Consider the following 13,402-nt stretch of genomic DNA (forward strand, 5'->3'; position numbering starts at 1 on the left):
AACAATAATAAAATGAAACTGTTCTAAAAAAAATAACCTAACATAACTAACCAAACTTGCTGTGTGACATTTAAAAATTCCGTGTTTAACTTGCCTTTTCTGTTATCAATAGTTATTTGTGCAACTAGTGAGAAAAGTGAGCAATTGACTCACTCGAGAGAAATCCTTACTCGCGAGCCGTAGGCGAGTGAGGGATGGTTTCTCGAGGGAGGCAATTTTACTTTGAACTCGAGTTGCACATTATACTTTTCCTACAGTTACCATAAAACAAATAAATTTATGAAGAAACATAACCTATTTTTACACAGAAGCGAACTTTTAATATAACATTTAATGTGAAGGGACAAATACAACAGTACAACAGCTGACCAGCTGATTTACAGCCAGTGCTGCCAACGTATTTCGCGCACATACGACGTTGCCTGTATGTTACGCGCTCACTATTTCGTGCCTTCACGTTGCAAATCTGGAGTGAGACAAAGTAATTAGAGTGAGACAATGTTAACATTGTCTCACTGATGAGCGAATTGGCCACTTTGCTATCTCAAATCAGTGAGAGAACATGTACATTGTTAGGTAACTGTAGGAAAAAGGAATTTTTAAATAGTAGCCTACAACAAGTTTGGTTGGTTATTTTAGGTTAGCTTAGAACAGTTTCATTTCTTAATCCACCTAAACAAGATCAGTAGTTAGTTGTTGTCAATTTGTAATGGATCGGAAAACAAAAATATCGATATATCAAAAAAATCATCGATAATAATGAATGTTCCCTTTAACAGGAAAGTACCATACCCTCAAATCTAGATTATCAAAGACAATATAGGGTTAAAGCTAAAATTTAAATGGTGGCCAACCCGCCAAACTGGTAAAAATATGGTTAATAATATCATTGTACCACTCCAATGAGTCAATTGGATTAGAGATGTTTACCAATGGTTGTAACTAAAGAACTACTGAGTTTGCCAGTGATATTTTATTGTGTTAAGCTATTTACCAGTTACAATCTACTTTTTTCTCTTCTTTGGTGACCTTGATCGTGAACGGTCTCTTTTCTTGTGTTTTTTTCTATCTCTTCTACCACTTGAATCACTATCATCCTAAAACAACGAACCATTGATTAGAACCTCTTGCCATCACTTCATGTTATGCAAGTGCATGTCCTAGGCCCGTTGTTACAAATAAAACAAGTGCAACTGCTCAGCTAATTTTTCTCATCGATGTATAATACTCTCTTTCCACCAGGAGTGGGGGTAAAGGAATGACTTACCCTAGTGCCAAGCATTGTGCCTGCTTCCGCCAAGTGTTTCATTGCTTGTTTGGTGGAAAATTCAGAAGAAAATTGATAGTGAAGAATGTAAAGAAGTTTTACAAGCAGATATAAGCAATTTAAGAGCTTATACAAACTTTGCAGATTATTTGTCGATAGGAAAGCTCATAAGGGCACCCAGTGATGTTATGACAGTTGTCATATTTTGTATAGCCTACTTTTTAATTTAAACATTGTTCAGAGTAAATATAGTACGAATCATCTAATTACATTAGCATTAAAATTTTTTCCAGACAGGTGTTTGAACAATTACACGAAATTAAATTAGTGGGTTTATTAATTTAGAAAGTCATATACCAACTCCAATGCCAGAAAGGAAACCACATCTTTTACCTCGTTAAAATTAGAACTTAGGCAGAAGTTTAAAAAATTGGTTTTGTTCAGAAACCTGTGAAGTTAGTTTTATAAAGAAGGGTGTTAACAATAGATGTACATTTATAAAAATAGCATTTTCCAATTTTGCAACATGAGTAAAAGTCAGCATTTGCTACTGTAAGCACATAGCTCAGTGTTATTTTTATTTAACTGGCTGGGTAGCTAAGTGGTTAAAGTGCTCACCTAACAATAAAAGTCCACCGGTTCGATCCTAAGAAAAGTCAGTAGGTAAAAGCATTTAGCTTTCTTTTGTATTGCTAAACATCTTTGATACTAAAAAGTACGACCTTCCATTTAGACCTGGTAAATTAGTAAATAAATATCAACCTCAGATTCTGAAGAGGTAGCGTGTCTTTCTTTTTTCCTCTTTTTCTTCTTTTCTTTTTTGTGTTTCTTCTCTTTTTTCCTCTTTGGTGCTTTCTTAAGTTTTTCTTTGTCTGGAGGCAGGTTATCAACTGTAGGTACAGTGGGTTCATCTTCTGGTATTAGCTCGTACACCTTCCCAGTAGGACTCTGTAACAACAGACATGTTACAACCAAGACATGCTTGCCTCCTTGAATGAAAGATTTAATCATTTTTTTAAACAAACGTACATAACAAAACTACTTATAAAGTATTTTCTAACCCATTGTTACATTTCTGTAGCTGAAACAAAACACTGTATTATATAGACATTGTTTTAAATTCTTTTTTCCTATACACCAGTGGTAATACAAAGACTATTTTTAGCATATGACGGATTACCAAAAAATTTGTTTCCCGAAACGATTCTCCTGCTTTTATTTTGGTTAACTGGGTTTCTACTGTACTTATAAGAGTAAACAACTTGTTTTCTACGTAGGTATTCAATCTAACTTTATAATAGTAGTGTCATGTGGTGTCTGGATCAATCTTGGAATTTGTAAATCAATTTAAATCTTTATAGTTTAATTATTTCGTTTTAGACTTTCACTATCCAATTACCACTTTTTTGTAGACAATTTTACTGTAAACAAAATGGTGAAAGAATTATTAATTTATTTTTTAAGGTTTTCTTTCCATAACAATTAATTGCCAACAGAGGGTGCTACAGGCAGCGCATTAATTACTTCCCCATTGGGTTTAAGTGTGAATTAGATAATCTTGGACAATGGAACAACGGACCATCTCATTAGTTTGTTTATTTTTATTCATACAAATAATTCCAAGTTATGGTCTCTTAAACTCTGAACAATTTCACTACCTTTAAGGCCATATTAAAACATTTTAAAACCCTGTCAACCATATAAGATTTAACTTAACAATCAACTAAAGGTCAAATATAAAACCATCCCAAGTAAAAGAAATAACACTCCAGAAATATGAAAATCAGATTAGTAATGTAAAGGACAGGACAAGTAGGCTTAAAAATTGTAGGCTCCACTTCACTTAAGTAACACAAAAGGTAACACTGAATACTTCGAGGCCACTGTCCCCTTTCTTGACATCGAGTCATGTGACGCAAAATTCTAGGGGGGGAATAAACTAGTATTCACCAAATCAGGCTAGGCCTACCCCTAGAACCGGCCACACTCAAATTTCTTCCCCGGAGTGCTCAGAAGGAGCCGAGAAAAATCCAGGGGTCGATACGAAGTTGTCACGGCTTTGACTGATCAATTTATTTAAAATTTAATCGAAGGCTCAGAGCTCAGGAAACGTTCAGGAAATCCTGCAGACGCTCAGTTGGAGCTATATATCATCCTTACCTTCGTTAAAGTGTTTTGTTAAATTTTGCCTAACCAACCTTTGGAATGACTCTGTAGGGCCGACGAGTATTCAATCTTAAGCCAATGTGATTTAAATACTCGTATTAAACTTTAAACTAATTTCGGAAGACGTGGGTAAAGAATATTAAATCGAATATAATGTAAAAAGCAATTCCTGCAGAGTCGTCGGGCCTAATTAATATAATTGGACGGAGAATTTAACGTGAGATGATTTAAAATAAATTTAGCATTAATTTACGTAGCTGATTGTTCAAATCAGCCTGCTCCCAAGACTTGATTCTTTCACCCGCCAAAGACGGGGTTTAGAACTCAGACGACAAGTCTCGGGGTATTAAACGACGAATTGACTAGAATAATTTAAGTAATAACTAATCGTTAAACGAACAGAATAAACGTAATTTCGTAGCAAATTAATTTAACCGAACCGAAAGATATCCACCGCTAGTCACTGGCAGGCAGGAACTGGCGGGTCAAGGCTCAAGTTAAGTTATTAAATTTAGACAATTCGAATCGGGACTTTAATAAAGCGAATATGAATAATAGATTAAGAATTGCGTGAAATGAAAATAACGTAAAACGTGAAACGGTCCTAACTAAGTATTCTAGCTAACCTTCGTAACAAAATCGTACAGTCGTGTCAATTATCGTGCGAGCGTAGGTGTAACGACGAAGTTACTTCGAAGACGGCGTATGAACGAATAATCCTGTCTTGGAGTAAAATCCTTCGTTCCTGCCCGCTCGAGGCTTACGCGCTCAAGCGGCGAACTCAAGTACTACTAGACAACAGCTGATCGCAAATTCACTTGTTGAGCTGGTCTAGTTTCGTCTGTCGTCTGTCAACAAATAAACACCAGTTTGGGGTTATGTCGTCGTCGGCGTTAAATATCTGTAAAATCGGCCGGTTTAACTTTATTATGTGAAACGATAATATCTACCCGCCAATATCTACAGTCTAGTTACCAAAAATGATTATAATGGGAAACCATCAAGTCAAGATTATGATGAGGCCTTTGAACAACTAAAGGAAGATTTTAAAAACAAAAATCTGAAGACCCTCATCTGTTCGGCAATGGGATGTGTTCGTGACTGTATAGAAATAGAACACTTTGTGAAGAATATTGTACATTTTCAACAAAGTACAAAGGCAACAGTCTACATCATATCGCATGAACAGCCAGCTGCAAGGAGAAGACTGTGGAGGGGGCTTTCCCACTCTGACTTCTTCGAGAAGCTGCAATCATCTATTGCTGCAGAGTACAGTGATGCCACTCAACCCTCATGTTTGCTTTCCCAGGAGACTACGGATGTACACCTCTCAACCCTGAAGAAAAATCTACAAGAAGGAAAGAATTGTTCCAGCCCAGCCCTACAACAGAATCTCCTTAACCATGGAGTTGCTCCAGATCATCTAGAGTCCAGCTGTGAGGAATCAAGATCAAGCTCATCAGTGAAAGTGATGAATGTAGCAGAGCAGTGCAATGTTTTACCTTACCCAGATGCAAGTGTCTGTGCTATGGCTTCTGTTGTGAGTGCTGATGTTGGTCAAAATCAGAATGAGGTGCCCTCATCTTTAAACTCAAAAATCAGCCAATTATTGGATCCAATGTAAATAGTAATACAACTCACTGTTTTCAGACATCTATTGTAAATAATATTTTTTGTAGTAGGGTAGAAAGTACTTTTAACAATGAGAATTCTTTATTGAAACTTCAGAGATCAGTTCATGATATGTTTATGCATATGAACATTCAAGGCTTAAATCCAGGTAAAGTGGCTGATTTAAATATGTTTCTATCACAGTTTGGACGTAAAATTAAGATTTTTGCACTAAATGAGCATTGGATCAATGAGGACTCATTTAATATTTTTAACACCTTTGATAATTTTAATTTGGGAAATGTGTTTATAAGAAAAAATAATAAAAAAAGAGGAGGTTCTTGTATATTAGTGCATAAAGAATTTAACTTTAAAACAAGAGCAGACCTGGAAGTATTAAATGAGGATTTCATTTTTGAAGGTTCATTTGTTGAAATTGTGGAAATGAATTTACTAGTGGTATCAATTTATACAGTTCCAGAATATAACATAAGAAAGCTTTTCCTCACTAAACTAGAACTTTTAATGAATCAATTAAAAAATGAAAACAAAACTAAATCTATCATACTGGCCTCTGATTTCAATATAGATATTCTCAAAAGTAACAACTTAATTTCAAAATTCTATGATATTATTGAATGTAATGGATTTAATCTAAACTTCAATGAACCAACAAGAATATCAGGTAACTCTCGCACTTGCATTGATAACATTGCGACTCAAACAAAACTCAAGGTTATCTGTAAATATAATATTGGTCTTTGTGTATCTGACCATAATGCACTGTTTATAAATCTACCTAACAAATTGATAAATGACAACAACAAAAAGGTTTTTTATAAAAGAACTTTTAGTGAAAATGCTATGAACGAATATGTAAAAACTTTTGAAATGGACAAAAGTCAATTATGTTTGGATAATTGTAATGTTAATGATAGTTACAACCATTTTTTGAGTTATTTTATAGGGCAGTTGAATCATTATTTCCCACTAAAGGCTGTAAAAAAGAAATCTAAGATAAAAACTGTTATATTGGATTGGGTAACAACAGGTATCAAGGTTTCTAGCAAAAGAAAGCGTGAGTTGCATTGGCAAGCCAAAACCAGTACAGACCCAATTTTTCTTAACTATGTAAAGTCTTATAAAAAGATATTTCGTAAAGTTGTAAATAGTTCTAAAAAAAGGTCTAACAGCAAATATATAAATAATGCATTAAATAAACCAAAAGCTATGTGGAAAGTTGTAAATAAAGAATTAGGCATTAGAAAAGAGGATAGTTGTGGCAATCATATTTCATTAAAAGTCTCTAATAATGAATTAATTGAAGACCAAAATGTTGTTGCCAAAACTTTTAATTCTTTTTTTTTAAATGTTGTTAATAGCTTAAACTTGCCAAATCCTATTGTAAAGGGTGTCCATCCAAATATGAAAATATCTGTGGATATAAAGGGGTGTTCACTGTACAACTTTGAACCAACCAACAAAAATGAAATTTTAAAAATAATATTTTCTTTGAAAAATAAGACATCGGTGGGTTGGGATGAAGTTCCCATTTCACTCATCAAAGCAGTAGCAAATAAAATTGCTGAACCCCTCTCAGATATAATTAATAAATGTTTTGAATGTGGTATTTTCCCGGAAAAATTGAAATACTCTCATATTACTCCGATATACAAAAAAGGGGCTAGAACCGATATAAATAACTACCGCCCAATATCTGTTTTAAGTAATTTTTCAAAGATATTTGAAAAAGTTATCAATTTCCGGCTAGTAAACTATTTTAACAGCAATGATTTGTTTTATGAAAAACAGTTTGGGTTTAGAAAGACATTCAGCACCAACAGTGCACTGATTGAATTTATCAATGATGTTACAGGGGCTTTGGACAGGTCTGAAACTACTGCTGGTGTTTTCTGTGACCTGTCTAAGGCCTTTGACTGTGTGGATCATTCAATTTTGCTTTCTAAATTAAAAGACTACGGTATAAAGGGTAAAAGTTTTTCTTTATTAGACTCTTATTTACAGAACAGAAAGTATAGAACAATAGTGACCAAAAACGGTGTGAAACATATGTCAAACTGGAATTTATCTAATTATGGTGTACCTCAAGGGTCAATATTGGGCCCTCTGTTTTTCCTGATCTTTATTAATGACCTTCCAAAAGCTATTGGCAGAGATTTAATCTTATTTGCTGATGATACAACAGCAATCATAAGAGAGGATTCAGTAAATAACTTAATTGTATCAATAGAAAACACTTTGGATTGTATGAAAAATTGGTTTACAGATAATGGTTTAAAGCTGAATATTGACAAAACTCATATAATTAAATTTTCTTTAAAAAACAATGTAATTCTTGATAAAATTCCAAATTTAGTAGAATCTCATAGATTTTTGGGTGTATTGCTTGATACTCATATTAATTGGAAGATTCACATAGATAAGATGAAAGGCAAACTAAGATCTATTTCTTTTGCTTTCTTTCACCTGATAAACTGTGTACCTCAGGATACATGTATCACAGTTTACTATGGATACGTTGAATCCATCTTGAGGTATGGAATCATACTGTGGGGAGTGTCAACAGAAGTCAAATCCCTACTAATTTTACAGAAAAAAATTATTAGAATCTTAACCAAATCAAGAAGGAGAAAATCATGTAAAAACCTGTTTAAAAATCTTAGAATTCACACCATTTTTGGATTATACATAAATGAAATTCTAAATTGGATACATAACACTAAGGAAAATTTTTCAGATGCAGTCAAATTTACACATAATTATAATACAAGGAATAAATATAATTTCAGATTACCACATCACAAATCGACGACTTTTAGGAACAGCCCTCAATATATGGGACTTAGATTGTACAATGAATTACCCCTGTATCTTAAAAATTTAAATGCTACTCAATTCAAAGATAAAATAAAAGATAAAATAATTGAGAAAGCCTACTATTCACTTGACGAATTTTTGGAGAACCCTATAATGTAGATAAAAATTCTCTGATATCCTACATGAGTTTATTTTAATTATTTTAACTATTAATTTTACTATATAATACATCACTATGACGAAACACCTGTTCTTATGTATGAAATGTACTTTATAAAGAACGTATTGTGTAAATAAAAAAAAAAAAAAAAAAACGAAGTGCTATTATGAATAAATATGTAGTTGTGGATGTGTTTGTGTACTTCACTGTGAATAAAAATAGGCCTACGTTCTTTGGCCCATAGCCCAAGCTATGGCCAACACATAGGCCTCGGAGTAGGCTATTGTGGTTAAAAATCGGGTAAGTTCTGATGTTCATTTATTCGTAGTACGTTTTTACCCCCCTTAAAATTTGGCACCTTACAGTCATTAGACTCTGGAAGTCCTTTGCAGTTAAGAAAGCAGTGTTCAAGCCCCTGTTGCCAACATCTAAACAAAAATTTCCTTCAAGAACTGTAAACATTGGTTTCAATAAAATGTAAAAACTGCACCAACATTCATACGTTTTCATTTTTATGAGGCCTTTTGCAAGCTATGCTGTCATCATCAGACACATCACAAAACTTTTCCTGCAAATCCCTGCCATTACGCTACAGTTGTATTGCGATTGACTATAAATAATATCAGCTTTTACCAGTGTTTACTGTCTTGGGAAGTTATTCTTTAGCTGTCGGTTACGTTAGTCAGTGATTAACCATGGACAATGAAATCCCGAGCTCAAGAACTGCCCCTAACTGTCCCCAATTTTGAGGACTTCCCATATGCATGAATATGAATAAGGTACGTTAACCTTTAACTATGATAATACTTATTATTATTATATAATTTTTAATCCTCAGTTTTGGTGGCAATAATCTTTAAGAATCAATAGGCATAATAACTGATGGTATTTCAACTTGGCCATAAAATCTAATTAAAAATGTGATGTACCAGTAACTCTTACTTGGAAACAGTCTTTGGACAAGTGACCGTTGACTCCACATTTTGTGCATGTTGTTTTGAGAACTGCCTCTAAGGTAATGGCCCTTCGTCCACCGCCAGCTGGCATGCTCTTGCGCCTTTGTTCATCCTGGCTTAAAGCAAGAGACCACTATAACTTAGAGATCACTATTAACTATTAGCTATTATACTAACTATATTATATTAACTATTATATATTAACTATTATTAACTATTAGAGATCACTTTTGTTAGGGGATAATTTAGATTAAGGAACTTAGCTATAAAATGACCATGTACAAGCTTGGGAATTACTTTTGCAATTTTTGTGTTCAGACGTTGTGTACAATAAAGCTTTGTCTATTGTCTATTAATATGCCTTATTTTATACTTAGAGTTTACACCCGATTTGCGTTGGAATATTGCAATTGCAATAAAGGTTTCCTCTGTAACATCCCTTTTCCGCCCATTCTTCTTAACCGATTTTCATGATTAAGGTGTAATTTTATAAGTTTAAGATCTAGAGTAGGGACAAATGGCAACTAGATAGATAGTTTCATTTAGGGTTTGCTCCCTTAATGTTTGATTTATTTCTAGAGTTTGCTTTCAAAGATCCAGTGAAGGTGACCAAATTTCTTAATTAACGGACTGGGTGTGTGAATTGTAATTTTATTATAGCTATTCATTCAGTTGAATATTTAACCAAAATCAGATAGTAAACAAGAGAAAAACCCAGTTTATTTATAAAAACAGATTTAACGTTGTCTAGACTACTTATATATAATATGGATAAGATACTACAAAAACTAGATTTTCAAAGAGTTAATTTGAAAATTATAACTTACTGGAATTGAACTCCATTAGGATCCAAATCTCGACCACTTCCTTGATCAACAACCTTCATGGATAAGGCAATCTTTCCATCCTCCTAAGCACCAAACATGGATCAAAACCGATTCAAATAGAAGTTAATTATCTACATGGAGGATTTACCATGATTTATCAGGCTACCGTAAAATTTATTAACTTAGTTATGAAAGTCATCCAAGTTACCTACCGAGGAATAGGAAAGTTGTCACTCAATAATCCGGCCAACCAGAGGCTGTCCAATTATCAAGATTGCTTTTTCTTAAATAAATTTTATCAAGATCAAACATCACCATTTAATATCAAGCAGTGACCTCGGCCTATAACTATATTAAGCTAAATGGTACTTATATTTAATCAAACATAAAAAATTTAGGTTTTACGACAAAAAATGCAAATAACTCTGGCGTGAATTAAATCACAATTGTTTCGATCACTTACCAATATTTTGATAACTTTACACCAGACTCTTTCTCCCTTCTGAAGTACTTCGGTTGCATCATCGACAACACCTTTTGAAACCTGACTCTTATGAACCAATCCTTGATTTTTGCTTCCTGGAATAGAAATGAATGCTCCATAGTTCTGGACACTTGCGACCTAAAATAAAAACATGAAAACATAACTTGGTCACTACAGAACACTCACTTGGCTCAGGAAACAGATCTAAGATTTAAAATTATTAATTAACAGTTAAATAGCCCATGGTAGACGTAATAATCTATATTTAACGGACAATCCAGGGCTGATTTTCCAAAGAAAGAAGTATGGTAGGCACGTGCCTAGGCCCCCAGGCAATTGGCTTTTTTGGGGGAGCACAGAAAAATTAAGAAGTAAAAAATTTTGGTGGTTGTATTTGCATGCGTGATAGCCCTACGGCCAAGGGCCGACCCCAATCGCCAGCTACACCGCCTACCCTACACCACACTCGCTCCTGCTCTGTGGTTGCTACGCAACAGCTCTCACCCACCCCGCCCCCACCACGGCCACTTATTCCACTGTCACGGATGTACACCTGTCAAAACATGAAAATTTAGGTTATTCATTATTATTGATGATTTCATATCAATATTTTATTTTTGTATTCGATGTATTGATGTTAACAAATTGAAACTTATCAGCTGACAACTACGATAAATAAATAACTTACTGTTCAGTGTCAACAAACAATAAAAAAAAAAATTATATTGAAATAAAACTGTTCTAAACTAACCAAACTTGCTGTAACATTTCAAAATTCCGTTTGATAGCCTATTTTCCCATATGACTTTTCTGTTATCAAAACTTAATTTTGAAACGGTAACTTAGCCTACAGTAAGTTTGGTTAGTTTTTCAGTTATGTTAGGTTAGTTTTTAGAATAGTTTAATTTCTTAATCCAATATACCTATTACTATTATTTTTGCCTAAACAAGATTAGTTCTTAATCTTATTCTCTAATACGAGTTATAACTCAATAACTCGGTTATTGAACTAAGTATAACTTAGACATTTTTGCGACGGGTGGCGTCGTCCTGTAATCCAGCTACTAGGAGGTCACGAATTGTGGATATTTTTAGGGATGCACTGTGGATGCGATGCTCCCTCGTGTGGATTAACGTCCGCACTAGTGAGTACTACGACAATCCACAGTACTATCCTGATAAATAGACCAATTCGTAAATTACAAGGAAAAAAAATGTGGTTCGGATTCCACTATAAACTGTAGCTCCCTTAGTTGCCATTAGCTGTATGGGCTATTAATTAACAGCTGTGTCTAAGGAACATGTCGGCCTTAGTCACTAACAAGGCTACAAGATCGCGCTACTCATCCATCACTCATATTTGGGTTAAAATACGCACATAGTGGCGTCCCCATCTTAAATAATTGATAATTGATATGTCTCTTTGTCTGTAATTTAAATGCGTTTGTAGATATGGAATATGGAAACAGATAACAGAATATAAAACAGATGGAATATGGAACGTAAAGGAAAACAAAAATATAAAAAAGAATCATCGATAATAATGAATGTTCCCCTTAACACGAAAGTACCAAACTTTGTCAGTCCCTGCCAGTGTTGTTTAGGCTACTTTGTTCATTGTGTTTTCATCCTTGTCAGTGTGACATCTGTAACTTGAGCGCTGAAACACTGTGTAAATGGTAGTGTTAGTTGGTGTAGTTCAATTCCTGTAGTGTGGCCTACTTAGTACTTTGAATAGGCCTAATAAAGTACTGTTTCATAAATTATTTATAAGTTGAATTAGTATAAGAATGAATTAGGGCCTAAGTGCTTCAAACATAATTAGGCTGCACTTTACTTTAGGTCCTACACTCATTCGAACTAAAATATTGAACGATATATCGATTGGTTAGTTAAACTTAGGTAAGGTAAAAACCTAACCTAACTAACCAAACGATATATCGAATGAAACAATCGAATAATCTATATTTTCATTTGAATGAGTGTAGGACCTAAAGTAAAGTGCAGCCCATAATTATTTAAAAAAAATAATAACTATGAAACTAACTTACATGGGTAACTTAGGCCTACTTACCAAGTTAAACCTAACTTAGGCTAAATTTTTTGACATTGATTAGGCCTATTTTAGTTAGCCTACTTTTGAACATTTAACTAATGCATTGATGTTAGAGTTATAATCAAAGTAAGGAGTCAAATAGCCTATTATAGTTAATTCGGTTACCAAGCTCAAAACAGTTTTGGGCCCCACTAGAAAAAACTTTTTTCTAGTGAGGCTTTGATCTAGGCCTAAGTTATTATTTTACCAATTTGAGTTTTTTAGTCACAGATGTAGGCTCTATTGCACAGTAAAGGATCATGCACATGCGATAGAAGTAAGGAACCAAAAATAAAATTGTTGTAATAAATAGGTCCCTACCTCTCCAAGAAATATGGAATTTAATAAGTCTGAGCTGTCTCCATTCATTTTGACAGTTTAGTGTTTTTGTTTATTTTTTACAAAAATTACAAACAAACACAATTGTAGCCGTTTTCTTCTTCCTTTCCAGTTTGCTTATAAAAAAATCCGGCGTGGTTGATCTACCATGTAGCCACGTTATTTCAACTTAAAACATGACTGTACATTATGGGACTATTTCAGGGTCGATCTTTTGGGATGTCGATAAACTGGGACCCCACGACATTTTCCACGGGCTTTTTCCTGCTAGTTAGGAAATGATTTTTGATTTTCTAATAAATTGGGTTTACCGAGGATCATAGCTTAAATTTGGTGTGGTTAGATGTTTTTTTAGTTTGATTGTATTGTTAAATAATTTTAAGCTCAAGTTTCATATTATTTTAAACTTGGACTTTTCTTTCTTTTAAAAATTGTGCATAAAAATGCACAATGCAATGGTTGTTGTTAAATGCATAGCTTGCATTTTTCCCATTAGGAGCGTTTGGACAATTGGTTGTGGGTGATTTCCAACTAGCTTTCTTTATTTTTGCGTAAAGTCCTCATCCTATTCTAGGCTAGGGGCACTCTGTGGTCTGTAATGACGTGTTCTATTATTTACATATCACGTTGTTTTAGTTCACATTTGATGCAATATACGG

At 33.9% G+C, this 13,402-nt stretch overlaps 1 protein-coding gene across 1 annotated transcript; it reads right to left on the reverse strand.

Moving 5' to 3' along the window:
• Nucleotides 1–963: 963 nt before the first annotated feature.
• On the reverse strand, nt 964–12,833 carry LOC128986401 (zinc finger CCHC domain-containing protein 17-like). Its single transcript, XM_054406757.1, has 6 exons — nt 12,726–12,833; nt 10,289–10,447; nt 9,826–9,908; nt 8,985–9,114; nt 2,030–2,215; nt 964–1,097 (listed from the first exon to the last, which is right to left on the reverse strand). The coding sequence occupies exons 1-6, from the start codon at nt 12,771–12,773 to the stop codon at nt 1,005–1,007; spliced, it is 699 nt and encodes a 232-aa protein (XP_054262732.1). The 5' UTR covers nt 12,774–12,833; the 3' UTR covers nt 964–1,004.
• Between the last annotated feature and the right edge of the window lie 569 nt (nt 12,834–13,402).

This window comes from Macrosteles quadrilineatus, unplaced genomic scaffold (assembly GCF_028750875.1).
Source record: "Macrosteles quadrilineatus isolate MER2022 unplaced genomic scaffold, UCM_ALF_1.0 Scaffold_2__2_contigs__length_208266976, whole genome shotgun sequence".
Taxonomy (NCBI): domain Eukaryota; kingdom Metazoa; phylum Arthropoda; class Insecta; order Hemiptera; family Cicadellidae; genus Macrosteles; species Macrosteles quadrilineatus.

Coding starts and splice junctions, on each gene's coding strand:
- LOC128986401 (XM_054406757.1), bottom strand. CDS start 12,773: ATGAATGGAGACAGCTCAGACTTATTAAATTCCATATTTCTTGGAGAG. Junction 9,115..9,825: donor CCTAATGGAGTTCAATTCCA/GTAAGTTATAAT, acceptor TCTTGCTTTAAG/CCAGGATGAACAAAGGCGCA. Junction 2,216..8,984: donor TGTCCAAAGACTGTTTCCAA/GTAAGAGTTACT, acceptor CTGTTGTTACAG/AGTCCTACTGGGAAGGTGTA.